This window comes from Peromyscus maniculatus, chromosome X (assembly GCF_049852395.1).
Source record: "Peromyscus maniculatus bairdii isolate BWxNUB_F1_BW_parent chromosome X, HU_Pman_BW_mat_3.1, whole genome shotgun sequence".
NCBI lineage: Eukaryota > Metazoa > Chordata > Mammalia > Rodentia > Cricetidae > Peromyscus > Peromyscus maniculatus.
The window spans coordinates 134462454-134479835 of record NC_134875.1 but is presented as its reverse complement, the minus strand read 5'-3'; the positions used below and the strand labels follow the sequence as shown (position 1 = coordinate 134479835).

Genomic DNA, 17382 nt, shown 5'->3' with positions numbered 1-17382 from the left:
GACCTTTTTGAGTTAGAGGTCCAAATTTATTGGGGCTATGTAGTAACACCCTGCCTCAAAAACGAAACAAAAACCACCACCACAACAAAAGAGATTTGGGTTTGTTCTAAAACCAGAAGAGGCCTTTAAACTGCTGAGAGTACAAGGGGAAATGAGGACCACACAGGGTTGTCTCTCCAGACCAAAGATGTCTACAATCGATTTCCCACCCAGAAAGCTGGGACTGGAGGTGACTAATAGCCTAGGTGATCCTTTCCCTATCTGGAGGGCCAGGCCATACAAAAGCTCCCTCAACCAGGACCACAGATACTTCATAGTCGAGGTGACCTTTGTGTTATTTGCATGGCCAGAGGCTCCCCCAAGCTCCCCCAGCAAGAGCCGGAGGTAACTAATAGCCCTGATGACCTCCATGCTATCTGTATGACAGAGACCACACTAGATCCTTCCCTAGGCCCTTAGGATAACACATGTAGCCTATCTCGAGAGCACATCTTCATGGAAGAAGTGACATGTACTTTAGGAAGAGTTTCAATGTAATTATGCCTCTTTGTGTTATACTAGGCAACTTCTTTCCAAATTATACTGTACTCAAATATGCTTGCTATAATAAACTGCCTAGTGTCAGACTAGAGGTTTGAACCAACACCAGACATTGAGTTGTGCTGAACCAGATTTTTTTTTGATTTTTGAGACAGTGTTCCTCTGTATAGCTTTGGAGTCTGTCCTGGAACTCGCTCTCTAGCCCAGGCTGGCCTCGATCCGCCTGGCTCTGCCTCCCAAGTGCTGGGATTAAAGGCATGCCCCACCACCACCTGGCCTGAACCGGATTTTTAAATATTTATTTTTATTTTCTGTGCAATAGTATTTTTGCCTGCATGCATGTCTGTGTGAGGGTATGGAATCCTCTGGAACTGGAGTTACAGACAGTTGTGAGTTGTCATGTGGGTGCTGGGAATTGAGGTCCTCTGGGAAGAGCAGCCCGTGCTCTTAACCACTGAGTCGTCTCTCCAGCCCTAGCTGCTGTAATCTCACACATCCTTTATTAATTTTATTTTTGGTTGACATATTTGCATATATATGGGATGAGGGACGTATTTTGGTTCATTGGCTAATGATACACAAGATTCATTGGGTTTGGGAACAAAAAAAAGCTCAAAAACAACTTAAGAAAAGCAGGGAAATCGGGCGGTGAAGGGAATCGAACTCTGGGAATTGAATCTAAGGTCTCCTACACGGAAACCCAGAACTCTACCCCCAGGCTACATTCCCAGGGGGCGTTGCAACCTCTCAAATGACATAAAAAAAGACTATGACCCAGGCTAAAGAGTACTAGTGAAGTCCAGACTGATAACCTAGTTAAACCCATTTCCACAGACCTAAGACTCAGAACCCTGTACTTCTAGCTAAAGGTCACTAGGGTACAAATAGTTAGCAATGAACTGTTTATCTAAAAACAGAAGAAAGAGACTTAAATGTGCTGATCTGACAGGTTCAGGACACACAATTTCTCCAGTCCCCGTCCTTCCTCACTTCACTCCTCACCTTCACAGTTTCTAGGTCTCCATTCTGACTTCCCGCTCATTCATTGGATACTCATGACCTCTCCAAACCACTGGTGAAATTTTTTTTTTAATCAGTCTTGGCTGTAACTCATAATCTCTCCATCTACCAAACTTGTTTTAAAAGTGCCAGTATCGTGCATGGGCAGTGGTGGGGCGCGATTCTAATCTGAGCGCTAGGGAGGCAGAGGCAGGAGGATCTCTATGAGTGTGAGACCAGCCTGATCTACAAAGCGAGTTCCAGGACAGCCAGGGCTGCACAGAGAAACCCTGTCTTGAAAAACCAAAAATCCAAAAACCAAAAACAAAACAAAAAACGGTGACATGAGATAAAACTTGTAAGGACTAAAAGTATGGCTTTTTCTCCTCAGTTTCCTCCCATCCCTCTCACATGGCTCAGAGAACCAGAGGAGTGAAATGTATGAGGGAAAGAAAAGATCAGCAGAGCGCATGGAAAAAGGGAAAGGGGAAGGGGGAATTGAACCTGAGGCCCTTGGCATAGTATCCCAGTACTTTGCCACCAGACCATATTCAAGCAATAACAGGATCTGCCTAAACGGGCTTATGAAGCCGCTGTGACGTATGGTAACGACTCCGGAAGTCAGGGCTTAGAATGTAGCTAGATCCACTTCCACGGATCCAAGACTCTCAGAACCGGTTAAAACCGCCCCCTTGTGTGAACCTACAGTTCTCTAAATCACAGTAAACTGCCTTTTAAGGGACCCAACACTTTGAGAACTCCCCTAAAAATCCTCCTGTGACCCAACTGACCGTTGGTGGTGTGGATCACGTGAGGAACGTCAATCATCTCTGCAAAGCCATGTAATGCTTAGGTCCAGTACCTGACACATATCACCTCCTCAATAAATGTCTGTTTTCTGTAGATGTTCTGTGTGAGGTCCTGTGTGGAGATAGGTGAGAAGACTGAAGAAATCACCCGGTCAGTCACTACCGGATATTTGTAGCCATAGGAACAGTAGCTGCTGTAATATTTTAAACATGATTTATTTATTTTTATTTTCTGTGCATTGGTATTTTTGCCTGCATGCATGTCTGTGTGGGGTGTCAGATCCTCCGGAACTGGAGTTACAGACAGTTGTGAGTTGTCATGTGGGTGCTGGGAATTGAGGTCCTCTGGGAAGAGCAGCCCGTGCTCTTAACCACTGAGTCATCTCTCCAGCCCTAGCTGCTGTAATCTCACACATCCTTTATTAATCTTATTTTTGGTTGACATATTTGCATATATATGGGATGAGGGACATACTTTGGTTCATTGGCTAATGATAAATAAGATTCATTGGGTTTGGGAACAAAAAAGCTCAAAATAACTTGAGAAACAGGGAAATCGGGCGGTGAAGGGAATCGAACTCTGGGAATCGAACCTAAGTCTTCTACATGGAAACCCAGAACTCTGCCCCTAGGCTACATTCCCAGGGGGCATCGCGGCCTCTCAAATGGCATAAAAAAGACTATGACCCAGGCTAAAGAGGACTAGTGAAGTCCAGACTGATAACCTAGTTAAACCCATTTCCACAGACCTAAGACTCAGAAGCCTGTACTTCTAGCTAAAGGTCACTAGGGTACAAATAGTTAGCAATGAACTGTTTATCTAAAAATGGAAGAAAGAGGCTTAAATGTGCTGATCTGACAGGTTCAGGACACACAATATCTCCAGCCCCCGTCCTTCCTCACTTCACTCCTCACCTTCACAGTTTCTAGGTCTCCGTTCTGACTTCCTGCTCAATCATTGGATACTCATGGCCTCTCCAAACCACTGGTTATGTTTTTTAAATCAATCTTGGCTGTAACTCATAATCTGCCCATCTACCAAACTTGTTTTAAAAGTGCCAGTATCGTGCATGGGCAGTGGTGGGGCGGGATTCTAATCTGAGCGCTAGGGAGGCAGAGGCAGGAGGATCTCTATGAGTGTGAGACCGCCAAAAACCACAAACCAAAGCAAAACCAAAAAAAAGTGACATGAGATAAAACTTGTAAGGACTAAAAGCATGGCTTTTTCTCCTCAGTTTCCTCCCATCCCTCTCACGTGGCTCAGAGAGCCAAATACTGAGGTCAGAGGAGTGAAATGTGAGGGAAAGAAAAGATCAGGAGAGCGCGGGGCTCATGAAAAAGGGAAAGGGGAAGGGGGAGTTGAACCCGAGGACTTAGACACTGTATCCCAGTACGGTGCCCCAAGGCTACTCTCAGGCGTTTGCAGAACCTGCCTAAACGGACTTATGAAGCTGCTGTGACGTATGGTAACGACTCCGGAAGTCAGGGCTTACAATGTATCTAGATCCACTTCCACGGACCCAAGACTCTCAGAACCGGTTAAAACCGCCCCCTTGCGTGAACCCGCAGTTCTCAAAACCACAGTAAACTGCCTTTTAAGGGACCCAACACTTTGAGAACTCCCCTAAAAAATCCGCCTTGTGACCCAACTGACCGTTGGTGGTATTGATCACGTGAGGAACGTCAATCATCTCTGCAAAGCCATGTAATGCTTAGGTCCAGTACCTGACACATATCACCTCCTCAATAAATGTCTGTATTCTGTAGATGTTCTGTGTAAGGTCCTGTGTGGAGATAGGTGAGAAGACTGAAGAAATCACCTGGTCAGTCACTACCGGATATTTGTAGCCATAGGAACAGTAGCTGCTGTAATATTTTAAACATGAATTATTTATTTTTATTTTCTGTGCATTGGCATTTTTCCCTGCATGCATGTCTGTGTGATTGTGTCGGATTCCTTGGAACTGGAGTTACAGACAGTTGTGAGTTGTCTTGTGCGTGCTGAGAATTGGACCTGGGTCCTCTGGGAAGAGCAGCCTGTGCTCTTAACCACTGCGCCATCTCTCTGGCCCGAGATTTTCTTCTTGCCTCACAAGTGTTTTGACTCTGTCAAGCCTGGTGTTTGCAGAGACAACCCGTCTCCCCTGATTAAACTAGATGATTTCATGGAAGCCTGAGTTCAAGGCTATGACAGAGCAGCAGTGGTTGTATAGTTAACAAGACCTCTGCTTAAGAGGCCCAGCAAGCTAAAAGCACTTGTTGCTCTTGCGAAGGACCCAAGCTGGAGTCCCAGAGTCCACATGGTGGTTCACACTCATCTGCAACTGTGATTCCAGGGAATCTGTGCTCTCTTGTGACCTTCATAGGCACCAGGCACCCATGTGCAGACAAAACATTCATATACATAAAATAAAAATGAAAAATATAAACAAAAATTTAAAAAGACTTCTACTTTAAAAAGATTGTATGAGCTGGGCAGTGGTAGTGCATGCCCTGAGACCCAGCACTCGGGAGGCAGAGGCAGGCAGATCTCTAAGTTTGAGGCCAGCCTGGTCTACAGAGTGAGTTCCAGGACAATGAGGGCTGCATGGAGAAATCATGTCTCAGAAAAGCAAAACCAAACAAAATAAAAAGATTTTACTTTTGTATATGTGTGTATGTCTATGTATGTGTGTGCCATGTGTGTGTATCTGCACAAGCCAGAAGGACTGGGATCCCCTGGAGCTGCAGTTAAAGGTGGTTATGAGCTAACTGATGTGGGTGCTTTTAACCTCTGAGCCATCTCTCCAGCCTCCACAGGAGGTTTTTTGGTTTTTTGTTTGTTTGTTTGTTTTGTTTTGTGTTTTGTTTTTTGTTTTTTGAGACAGGGTTTCTCTGTGTAGTTTTGGCACATTTCCTGGAACCCACTCTGTAGACCAGGCTGGCCTTGAACTCACAGAGATCTGCCTGCCTCTGCCTCCCGAATGCTGGGATTAAAGGCGTGTGCCACCACCTCCCGGCCACAGGAGGCTTTTATGGAGTCAAGGTCAGACCCGACATGTCTTGATAGTGCTAGAGTTCACAAACGCCCAGCTGGAGGACAGGGTTTGTGGTGGTGGGATATTAACCAAGAGACCCAGATTCAAGGTTGAGCCAAAGAATATTCATCCAGCATTTCAATACGAAATACTAAATACTAAAAGGGCGTTCGTGGTGAAACAGTTTGGGGGCGTTTAGGATTAGAACCAAGTAGCAAAGGTCATAGAATAGTTAACAGACACAAAAGCGTAAGGATGCCAAGAGGAACTGATGTTCCTAAGGTTCAAGATCAGAGTAGTTATAGAGGAATAGAAACTATAGGCCAGCAGGGAAAAGAGAAAGAGAGGCCAGCATTTGAGGGAAGATCTGAAAAGTATCAACAGGGGACTACTGTACTGAGGTCCCAGAAGCACTAAGTATGGGAAAACTAACAGAGGCTTAAGTTTTCAGGTTTTGGAGCTGAAGAGCATTGCTCATGAGTTACCCCAGATCTGGATTCACTGGTCTTGGAAAGATGGATTGAGAGTGGAGCCAGAGTCCCACGTTGGAGGTAGGACGCCATGACACTGATGGAAGGCTTAAGGAGACTGAAGCTAAGAGTAAAGGTAGTGGTCCTGATGGTGGAGGCATCTACAGAGATCCAGGCTTCAGAGTAGGCCATACGGACACCGACAACAGTAGACCTGCGAGTACCTGGTGGCCGGAGAAACGGCTCAGTGGCTGTGAGCAGCACTTATTCTTCTTTCAGAGGACCCGGGTTTGGTTCCCAGCACCAATATGGTGGCCTACAAATGTGTCTGTAACTCCAGTTCCAGGAGACCTGACACCGTTCTGGCCTCTGCGGATACCACAGGTATTGATGGCACACAGACATACATACAGGCAAAACACCCATACACATAAAGTAAAAATTACTTTAAATTGAAACAAAAATTACTCTAAAGTATCTGGCTAGGCTTGGTGGTGAATCCCTGTAATCCAGCATTTGGGAGGCTGAAGCAGGAAGACAGAGGCTAGCCTGGGCTACACAGAGAGACTCTGTCTCAAAACAGTGTTTGAGTCTGAGGCCGTAGTAGATAGGCATCAGTGAAGGAAACAGTAAGAAATACCCAGGAACAGGTTTATAGTTCAGTGGCAGAACTTTTACTCAGCACACACACACAGGTCTGGGCTCCATCCCTAGGAACAAAACCAAACAAATGCCCAGATCTGAGGCCAGAGCAAAGAGCCAGTAATGGTAGAATAGTTGACAGAGGCCTGGGCTTAAGTTTGGATCACATGGGCATTTCCTGCCCGGATAGAGGTCGGAACTAGTAACATTAGGGGAACTGATGGTAAAATAATAGAATTCCAGATGTAAGGTTAAGATCAAGACTCATCACAGCAAAAATCACAGAAGTCCACATTCAAGTTCAAAGTCAGATGAGTAGACAAGTGTTGGTGGGAGGTCGGGTTTTAGGCTTGACTAGTGGTACACACTGGTGGGGGAATAATTAAAGAAATGCTCAGCTCCAGGCTTAGCCCCGAGCTGCTCTTGATAGTGCAGCACGTGACTAGCACCCAGGGTCAAAATAGACAAAGGGCGTAGACCAGGACTAGATCTGATGGAATGACGAAAATTCTGATGTCAAGCCAGAGGCACAGTGATGACAAAGTAAGAGAGGCCCAAGGTTGACCAATAGCATTATTTTTTATTCTTTCTTGTTTACTCAGTGTTTAGGTTCCTTTAGGTTGTGAGTCAAAAGTGTCACCAAGATGAAATTAAAGTAGAACGTCAATTCTGCCACCTCAAAAATTTTACAAGGAGGAAACCCCCCGAATCATGCAAACAATATTCATCAACCATCCTGAAACCAGACTCACTAAAGAAAATGGAGAGTGTGAAGAAAAGGAAGTTCGAGAAAACTGGTATTTCCCCAAATTATCTTGCTCCCTCTAGACCTTGATTGAAACCGTATCTATTTGGTGCAGCAGAGAGTTAACACACAGGTCTGAACTGTTATCCTTGGGAGGGCCTCTTGGAAGATTAGTATTTAATTGGTGTGTGGTACCCTTCACTGTATCCATCAGCTGTATTGTCTGTCTTCATAGGAAATCACTGACCCCCAAGCTGGGTTAGGAATGTTGGCACACACACATAATTTTGACAACATGACCAGTCCAGCTCACTGGTATCATTATCTCATAACCATTTGCCTAAGATCTATCTGATGGAGCCAGAAATGCTTTGGCTACAAGTGATCACACTATTAAATGACAGATTAAATAAACAGGGAATTATCTTCTTCCCTCAAAGAGCTGCTGTTAGTTCCATAGCTCAGCAATACTGTGCTACCAGGTTGGTGACTCTGAAGTCCCAAGACGTTAGCCAAGGATGCAACTGATGCAAATGTAGCAGCACATGGATCTGGGAGAATTAGCTTTAAGAGGCCCTGGTGATGCTTCACACTGAAATTTCTTCATGATTCTAACCATTGACAATGACTTTGGAACTTATTTCCTTGCCAATAGCCAATCATGAACTAATTTAGTATTTGGTCTCTGAGCTGGTCAAGGGCTTAAATTAGGGCCCTGGACGGGCATGGGAGGAGCATGCCAATCTAGAACTCCAAGACCTCAACACACCACTTCTGCTCCCTGGTTGGGGGCCCTAAGTCAATGCACAGATAAGAGTGGGGTGCACCTAGCCAGAAGCTGTCAGGTTGGGAACTTTTGCAATCTAATCTGATGAAACCCTTGGGGTTGAACTCACCATTCCTCTCCTAAGTTCTCTATTGCTGTCAGATCCTGCACCCCAACCTCCCTCACCCAGGAAAAGGCAAGCTCCTCAGCATGGCCCACAAAGCCCTCCAGATCTAATGTCATGTGTCACACTCAGCCGGGTCATACTCTGGCACACTCCCGTCTCGGTGGCTCTGCGCTAGCCTTTCTTTCTGTTGAGGATGTTCTTCTACCCCCGCCCCCCACGATGGCCTCCCTCATTTCATTCAGATCTTCAAATGACATCGCCAAAAGAAGCTCCCCGCTCCCGTCCCTGCGGCCTCACCCCCTTTCTTCCTTTCTTCATCTCCACACCGCCCATCTTGAACTAGCCTATTATATACAGATGCTTGCTTCTCCACTCAATAGGGTTAGACCTCAACCAATCTGCCTGAACTTGAACTAGTGTATGTCAAAAATGCATTAATATACCTAACCTACCAAACACCCTAGCTTAGCCCCACCAACCTCAAATGGGCTCAGAACAGTGACATTATTCTACAGGTAGGCAAACTCACCTAATGCAAAGTCTATTTTATAACAAAATGTTGACTAGCTCATGTAATTTACTGAACACCATACTGAAAGTAGAAAAACAAGACCAGGTGTATGTGTGTGGTTCTGTAGCACTGTACGGTCAAAAAGTTGAAAAATTATAAAGCAAATTATACTCCAAGGAATGGCTGTACTTTGTATACCGCGTGCTTGCATCCCCTAGGATGCAAGGCCACAAGGGCAGGAGTTTGCATTGGTTGAGGCCACAGCAGGATCCCTCCTTTTCAGAACAGTTCCTGACAACACAGTTGGTGCTCACTCCTGTCTACTGACTCACAACTACGTGACACATCACAGCAGCTACTCAGTGCTTGTTGCATGGATGAACACAAGACTGCACAACCGAGGAAGCCATCTCCCTTTCACCGGAGGGCTCAGTGCTCCCTAGTGCCCCCTTGTGGGAGACCTGGGAGTTGCCCCTCAACACAACCACGGAAATTTTATTTACAACACAAGCCCGGAGGGAGAGGAGGGAACTGCGGCGGCGACGGCGGCGGCGGGCAGTGCAGGGCTGGCGGAACCCTACTTTTGCTCTCGTCTCCAGACGATGACCATGCCACTGGCGTCGCTGGAGGCCAGCAGACTCTCGTCGCAGTTGAAGCTGACGTCGAGCACAGGTGCACTGTGGCCCTGCAGCTTGTTCACAGCAGCCTTGGCCGCCCGCTCCACGTCGAAGAAGTGAACACACATATCCTCACTGCCTGTCACTGTCCGGATAAGAGGGAGAGAGGATCAGGAGCCTGGTGGGGAGTCCTTGAGGTTGTGGGAGGTGGGAGGGCCTCACGGAGCTTGGGGTAGTTTAAAAGGAACCCTCCCTAGATGGGAGTTCATCTGCCCCCTTTGGTCCTGTGGGCAGTAGGGGAGGTTTTAGGCAAGCGTGGGGTCTGTGTCTCAGCTGTGAACTTCCCAAGCTGTGCGTGGCTCCATGTGGAAAGTGTTTAGGCATGAGGCCGTTAGGGCACAAGAGAGCACAAGGCCCAGGAAGTCATGGCATCAGGCTGGCACGGTGATGGAGCCAGGCCGGCAGCAGTAGTGGTGTGTGCCTCTTCCCAGTTCCCCGGGCCGCTGCCCCCGAGCACTCACCCACACAGGCCCCCTGGCGGAAGGACATGAGAGGGCAGAAGATACTGCGCACAGGGTGGGAGCTCTGCTCAATGGGAAAGCTCCTCTTCAGCTGCAGGGTCCCTTCATTGTCCACCACCCTGAAGAGAAGGCAAAGGAAAGGGGTCAGGGCGGCAGAGCCTCAGCCTCAGGAGGCCAGCGGCGGTCTACGTTCTGCATCCTGTATCTGAGGCATTCACAGTGCTCATGAAATTCAGATTCATTTTCATCTGCAGACAGGCCTACTACGTTGTACAAGCTGAGTTTGAACTCAGGCATTCAAGTGGTCCCCCTGCTCCAGCCCTAGAGTGCTGGCATCACAGGTATCTATCATCACCCCTAGCATTTTTTTTCAATTTCCTTATTTTCGTTGTATGTGTATGGGTGTTCCGCCTGCATGTGTGTCTGTGCACCATGAGTGTATAGTACTGGAGGAGGCCACAAGAGGGCGCTGGAGCCCTTGGGCGGGAATTACAGAGTTGTGAGCCGCCATGTTGGGGCTGGGAACTGAACCTCACTCATCTGTAAGAGCAACAAGTAAGTTTTTTGGGTTTTTGTTTGTTTGTTTGTTTGTTTTAAAGATAGGATCTTACTGTGTACTGGAACTTGCTATGTAGATCAGTCTAGTCTCAACCTGCCCCTACCTCCCAAGTGCTGTGATTTAGGACATGAGGTCCCTCCTACCCCCGAGACAGGGTTTCTCTGTGTAGCCCTGGCTGTCCTGGAACTCACTCTGTAGACCAGGCTGACCTCGAACTCACAGAGATCCTCCTGCCTCTGCCTCCTGAGTGCTGGGATTAAAGGCGTGTGTCACCACTGCCTAGCAGGGCATGAGCTTATGTCCAGCTTTAAAAAGCATAAATTTTTTTGAAGTGATTCTGGTCATTAGGTTTTGCACCCTAGCTAGAGAACTGTAACATGACAGCGATGGGTGGGAAGAATGAATTTTGACCTCAAATCAAAAGAACAAAATAATATAGGCTATGGGTGAATCTCAGTGGTAGAGTGTTATTAGCATGTCCAAGGCTCTGGGTTCAATTCCCAGCACCAAATAAGGAAAAAGAAAGGGAACTGGAGAGATGACTCAAGTAGGTAAAGACACTTGCTGCCAGGCCCAACAACTCGAGTTCGAGTCCTGGGACCTGCATGGAAGGACAGAATAAACTTCTACATATGTGCATACACACACACACACACACACACACACACACACACACACACACACAGAAATAAATGTGAAAAAAATCAAACCAAAGGGAAACATGTGCTGATATTTTCCCTTTAATCATAGTATTGGGAGTGGAACCCACAGCCTCATGTGTGCTGGGCAAGTGCTCTCTCTACCACTGAGCTACTTTCTCAGCCCTTTATGTATCTGGCCTTAGTTTGCTTACCTATACCATCTGAGATAATAACAGTATCTACTTTCCAGGCTGCTGTGGGGATGGAAGAAGGTGGTATGTATGATGTGCTTTGAACAGGGCCTGGCCATCGCAATGCTCACGGAGAGGCTCATTACTGCTTTTCTTATTTATGTTGCTATTGCTATTGTCATACTGTACACTGTGTACACTGTGTACACTGTAGGCCATGTATCCCCACACTATGTAGTGTGTGTGTGTGTGTGTGTGTGTGTGTTTCTGGGGATGGAACCCAGGGCTTTACACTTGCTAGACAAGCACTCTGCCACTAAGCTACATCCCCAACCCCACCCTCATCATCCTGTGAGGTCAGACCCGTCCTTGGTGCAATGAATGTGATGGCGACAGGTCTTGTTCCCCTCTGCTGGCCCCGATGGCCCCGGTAGGGGAGGAACCCACCTGTAGAGCAGCAGCTTGTTGAGGCAGGCGTTGATGAGCAGGGAGGGGTCCCGTGCTTCTCGGCTGACCCAGGAGCGGGCGGAGATGCTGGTTACAGGGCTGCCCTCCTGCACTACCAGTCGCTTGGCTTTGGTCAGCTTCCCTGAATCAGCGGAGGCAAAGGAGAGGACAAGGACTGAGTCCTGGCAGAATCAAAAGGAGAGGGCACCTAAACCGAGGCCTGTGGCCTGCCTACCTGTGGCCATGTCAAAGAGAAAGGAGAAGATACTGCCACGGTCATCACCTGCCCAGAGAAGGCGGCCAGGGGCGTCAAAAGACAGGGCGAGGACGCGGCCTGTCAGCTTGCTGGAGCCACCCTTCACTTTCTTGCCTGTGGAGATGTTCATGACATGCACATTGTGCTTGGCATTCCCCACCTGTGGGTGGAATACACACACTATCATTCCGACTCATCCAGTCCGTCCTTGAGTTTCACACGTTAGGACTGTGCCAGGTTCCCCGGAAGGTGACCCAGGCATCATTCCTACTCCCTAGCTATCCCCTCCATATGCTTACAATAGGCCAGTTGCTCGTGAGACAAAGGCAGTCCCAGAGCCAAAAGGCTGCTGCCCCTTGGCCAGTCTGAAAACTTGACCTTAAAATACCCTTATAGCTTTCCCTTGCACCCTGGTCTGCCCCCTCTCGAAGCCCAAGAGCTGCTAGCACGGAAATGAGACAGGGCCCCAAGGACTAGCTCGCTCATGGCCTGTTGTTCCCCTACATTTCAACGCCCTACCCCCAGGCCACGCCAGACTTTCCATGTCTTCCTCTGCCCTCTGATCACCAGTCTGTCCTGGAGTCTGACCACAGTGGGGCTGCCACTGATAGACTACATGAGCTTTCCGCCTCATCCTCCTGCTCCCTAGCAGCAGCCTCTGGAGACAGAAAACTGTAAGACTGTGATGCGACCAGAGGAACCCCAGGGCCATGACCCCCCTGCCTAGCCCAGCCCAGAAGTCTACCACAGCAAGGCCTTCTCAGATCATGAACTGTGCTTTTTTGTTTTGTTTTTTTGAGACAGGGTTTCTCTGTGTAGCTTTGGTGCCTGTCCTGGAGCTCGCTCTGTAGCCCAGGCTGGCCTCCAACTCACAGAGATCCGCCTGCCTCTGCCTCCCCAGTGCTGGGATTAAAGGCGTGTGCCACCACCGCCCGGCTGAACTGTGCTTTTTGTTGGTCTGTTTCTCTTTGAGTCTGCCCACAGGACTGCTGTGATAGGACTTGCAGGGATTAAACCTTTATACTCTGGTGCCCCAAGACAAGCCTCCAGACCCAGCATGCCCGCCCAGGGTGAGCAGGTGTCCTGGAGCCTGACCACAGTGAGGTTGTTGTTGACGGGCTGGAAGGTACAGCACAGCAGTTCAGCGCCATCAGGGTCAGGGATCTCACGGATGCAGCGGCCGTCCTCGGAGGCCCAGATGCGCATGGTGGCATCGAGGGAGGTGGACACGAGGATGTCATTGGAGAGGGACCAGGCGAAGTCGGAGACGCCACGCGTGTGGCCACGTAGCACATGGAGCACAGTGGGTGGGGCAGGCACCAGCTGGCACAGGGAGATGCTGCCGTCCAGTGAGCAGCAGGCCAGGCGGTGCCGGTCGTCATTGGCGAAGTGTACCCTTGGGACTGCAAATGCCAAGGAGTCATTTGGGGGAGTCAACACATTCACTGAGCAAAGGAATGGTCACCTCAACAACGGGCTTTCCTTGGCTGACAAAGGCAGCTGTAAACCTTAGAAGGTCCACTGACAACGTGCTCTCTAAATCTAGCAGGCACTCTGAGGACCGCCAAGGGCTTCTGCAACGCAAAAAAGCTGGCACTGTTCTACTGCGTACTTTACAACAATCAAGCTCTCAGGAGTCTGCCAAAGCCTCCACACAGTGTGGCCCACTCGACCCTCTGCAAGGAAGTTACCAGCAACGGCTTTGAACTCTTCCAAGTGACTCAGGAACTCAGACAGCCCGCTAAAAAAAGGCTCTCTTGAGTTTCTGCGGCTCTTTACAGTACCTAAAGTAACACAAACTTTGCAGAGGGCTTTTGCATTTGCTAACAGTTTTATGAGTGGTAATTTCTCCTGCTGAGGTGTGGTGCCAGAGACCTTGCATTCTGGAAAAATGAGGCCTTGGGTAGTTGTTTGAACAAATGTTTGGTGATGGGTCCCACCACCCGTTCTCTTACCTGCCTCATCCACGTGCTGGTCAAAAACATGGTACATGCCTGCAAAGGCATAGTTTTCACTCAGCGATGTGTCCCCGGCCATGGCACGACTTGCCTCTGCCACCGATGTGGGTACCACACTGCCAGGAGGCCTGAGCCCCAACAGGAAGTAGGGGCGATAGGAGGTAGGTGTGGGTGTTCAGACTGCCATATCCCAGGGCCTCTCTCCTCCTGGGGAACCTCCACCCTCTGCCTGCCTCTGGTATGTACCTGTCCTCATAGACTGCTCGGTTCATTTGTGCCTGGAGCTGGTAGGAGCCTCGGCTGACAGAACGGCGGTGCCCTCGGGCCCCCAGGGTTCGAGGATCATCTTCAAAGTCCTGCAAACAAGAGAGGGTCAGGGACGGTGCATGCCTCTAATTCCAGCACTTGGGAAACTGAGGCAGGAAGATCACTGAGCTCAAGGCCTGCCTTGGCTATATAGTGAATTTGAGGCCAGCCTGGGCTACATGGTAAGATCCTGTCTCAAAAGGACAAGAAAGGAGTCTTTGAGAAGCACTGAAGTCTGGAGACTTCAAAATAGGACCAGACCTGATCCCTTGTCACCACACGTGGCACCTGCCACCACTGTCACTGCTCACTGGCCCTCTTCAGTAGCTTCTTCACTAGTGCCTCTGTTTCTGCCCTTGCCCTGCTCAACATATCCTCAGTACAAACATGTTTTCCTCACCAAGAATAACTATTCCCCTCCCCCCACCCCCGCCCCCAAAAAATCCACTCAAACCAGCCTCTCACTTCAGCCAGGTTTCATTGTTATCTCCTCAGAGAAGTCTTCCCTATTACATAGCTTCCTCCATTAGCTCAAAGTAGCGAGTGCCTTTTTAGCCGGGCGGCAGTGGCGCACACCTTTAATCCCAGCGCTCAGGAGGCAGAGCCAGGCGGATCTCGCACCAAAAGTACACGCAGAAACCCTGTCTCAAACTCCACCCCCAACCCCCCCCCCTGCCGCCTCCCCCAAAGTAGGTCCTTTTCATTCTTCTTGCTGTGTTGGGAACAGAACCATCAGCCTCACGCATACCAGGCAAGCACTCTGTCACTGCCCTACATCCCTGCATGGAACTCTCATTCCTTTTTGTCTCCTAGGTTCATTTTATATTACTATCGGAGCATTCTACTATACCGTGGTAATATCAACTCATTCATCTGACTCGCTCCGTGTTTATCTAATTCACTTGAGACAGGGTTTCTCTGTGTAGCTCTGTGCCTTTCCTGGATCTCTCACTTGGTAGTCCAGGCTGGCCTCAAACTCACAGAGATCCGCCTGCCTCTGCCTCCCGAGTGCTGGGGTTAAGGGAGTGCGCCGCCACCGCCCGGCCGCTATATTACTTTTTAGTCCTCTACTGACACTAGAACAGTACTTTTGTACATCACCCGTGTTTGACAAAAGGCCATGATGACTATGGAGGTAGGGGAGAGAGACGGACGGCAGGTGGTACAGCCAGGAGCTCACCTCCATTCGGTCAAGGGTGGTGCGGCTGCTGCGGACAATGCTGTTGCTATAGGCACGAGCACTGCCTGGCTCAGAGAGTGGCCCGTAGCGCTGACCCAATAGCTGGCCCCGTAGCCTCAGGTACTGCCGACGCAAGGCTGGGGGGTGGCCAGCCTTGGCATTCTCCCGCAGCAGCTGGCTGCGCCGGCGGATATACTGGGTCCGAAACTGTGGGAACGTTGGTGTGCGGTAGGCGTTGTACCTGTGGGGTCCAGGAGGCAGGGCAGGCAGCAGGCACAGGACAGAGGGAATAAATCAGCTCGAGGCATAGGGTTGTGCCATGAGGTGTTTGGCAGTGATTGGGATGGTGAGAGTGATCAACAGTGGTAAAGGGGGATTCTTCCTGGTACTGTGACGGGGGTAATTCTGCATTAATAACAGGTATGATGAAAAGGTCAGTCTGGAGACAATATTGTCAATCTGCAGCTCTGTTGGGGGTCAGTCTTGGCCATCTATATTATCAGTCTAGCATGATGACAAATGTCAGATTGGCAGTGTATGGCAATGGAGGTTAGGGTCAGGTAGTGATAAAGGTTAGTATGGGGTAGCAATTGGGTAATAGTAGTAGGGTAGTGGTATCAAGAAAAGTTGGGGAAGAGGACAGGCAATAAGGAGCTAGGTAGGAAGTCACCAGCCAGACTTCCACTTCCCACCCCGAAGACAGTCTCTTTGCGCATGTCCATATCTAACCGCATTTTCCCAGCATGCTCTTTAGACCCTTCTCTAGCCGGGCCACTTCACCGCGGGAATATCCCACACCAAGCTAACTGCGCATGCTCACGCAGCCGCACCAGCCAAGTTCTCCGCCCAGCCTCACTTATCGCCATTGCTCATGCACCACAGTAAGTTCCGCTCCCATGGGCTCCAACCCCACGCCTCACCTCGCGTCCACTGCTAAGACTTGCTGCCACACCGCGGCCATTCCCTGGCTTCCTTCTATGGCGCGTCTGCCTGCGGGAGGCTGCAGGACAAGGGCTTGGAATGCCGGCGTCCCAGACAGAGGAAATCTAGTTCCGCCCCTTCCACCAGGTGACAGTTGCCATAGACACGAAGTCCCTCCACACAGGTGATGTCGCGAAATCCCACTGGGTCGCTAGCATGGTCATCACTCCAGCCCTGCCTTTCCTGGGCAGCACTCCGGTGACTCACAGCAGCAATTCAGACATGACCCCGCCCTCCCCAGTTGCCTTAGCAACGCCCCTCCCCCACCCAGCCGGTCTTGTTTGACATTCCCCGCCCATCAAGCCCTCTGCCTTCCCTTTTCTAGTCCTAGAGCATAGCCCAGGACCCAGGACCACCTCCGGGGCTGCCCCTGGTTCTTGAGGCCCCCGGGGCGGCCCTGAGCCCGGTGTCACCGGTTCCTTCTCTCCTCCCTGTCTCAAGCTCCAGGCAAGATGGCTGCTTGCAACCAGAAAGAGCTGCGGAGCACAGAGCAAATCGATAGGAACCTTTCCCAGGGCGTGGGAGCCTCGCAGGCGCATTAAAGGATTGTAGTTTCCCGTACAAGGACAGAAGCTCCACCCCTTGAGTTCTATTCATTTTCCCCTTGACACCTTTTGTATACAAAGGGATAAAGGACTGGGGTTAGAGGGACAGGGTGAATATGTCAACCACTTGCTAAAAATGAGAAATAATGACTTTCTTGTGAAAGTGGCTTAGGCTCTTCTCAGCAGCACAAATTTGGCCCCAGGCAAAACTCGAATAAAGTATATACAGAGACTGACCATACATACAGAGACTGACTCCTAAAACATTCTCTAGCTCTTAGAGCAGTGATGACTCTCTGGACACCTATGTAATGAGAACCCATGTGTCTTCACTGGGAGTAACTGGACTTGGATGGTTGCCCCTCGTAAATTTGATTGAGACTTGAGTGTTTTAAATAACAAGATGCAATTAGGAAAAACAGCTTTGGGGGTTTGACCCAAGGAATCTTTCCCAATTGTCTGCTATTCACTTTAAACTAGAATCTGTATCTCAGATATTTATCTCAGAGCCATAAAGATAAACAGAATTTACAAGGCTGAAATTCAAGATATAA

The 17382-nt window shown here is 49.2% G+C and overlaps 1 protein-coding gene across 4 annotated transcripts; it reads right to left on the bottom strand.

The window, feature by feature from the left end:
• Nucleotides 1–7037: 7037 nt before the first annotated feature.
• Wdr13 (WD repeat domain 13) lies at nucleotides 7038–16760 on the bottom strand. Of its 4 annotated transcripts, none has more exons than XM_006995067.4 (9): nucleotides 16223–16760; nucleotides 15303–15543; nucleotides 14063–14172; nucleotides 13814–13944; nucleotides 12954–13261; nucleotides 11838–12018; nucleotides 11603–11744; nucleotides 9765–9883; nucleotides 7038–9388 (listed from the first exon to the last, which is right to left on the bottom strand). In XM_006995067.4, exons 1-9 carry the CDS (start codon nucleotides 16261–16263, stop codon nucleotides 9204–9206), a joined length of 1458 nt encoding a protein of 485 aa, XP_006995129.1. In that variant the 5' UTR covers nucleotides 16264–16760; the 3' UTR covers nucleotides 7038–9203. The 4 variants fall into 4 exon arrangements, with proteins under 4 accessions (XP_006995129.1, XP_015844089.1, XP_076418225.1 ...); XM_015988603.2 differs by having other exon boundaries at nucleotides 15303–15806; nucleotides 16223–16721; XM_076562110.1 differs by having other exon boundaries at nucleotides 15303–15707; nucleotides 16223–16721.
• Nucleotides 16761–17382: the final 622 nt, after the last annotated feature.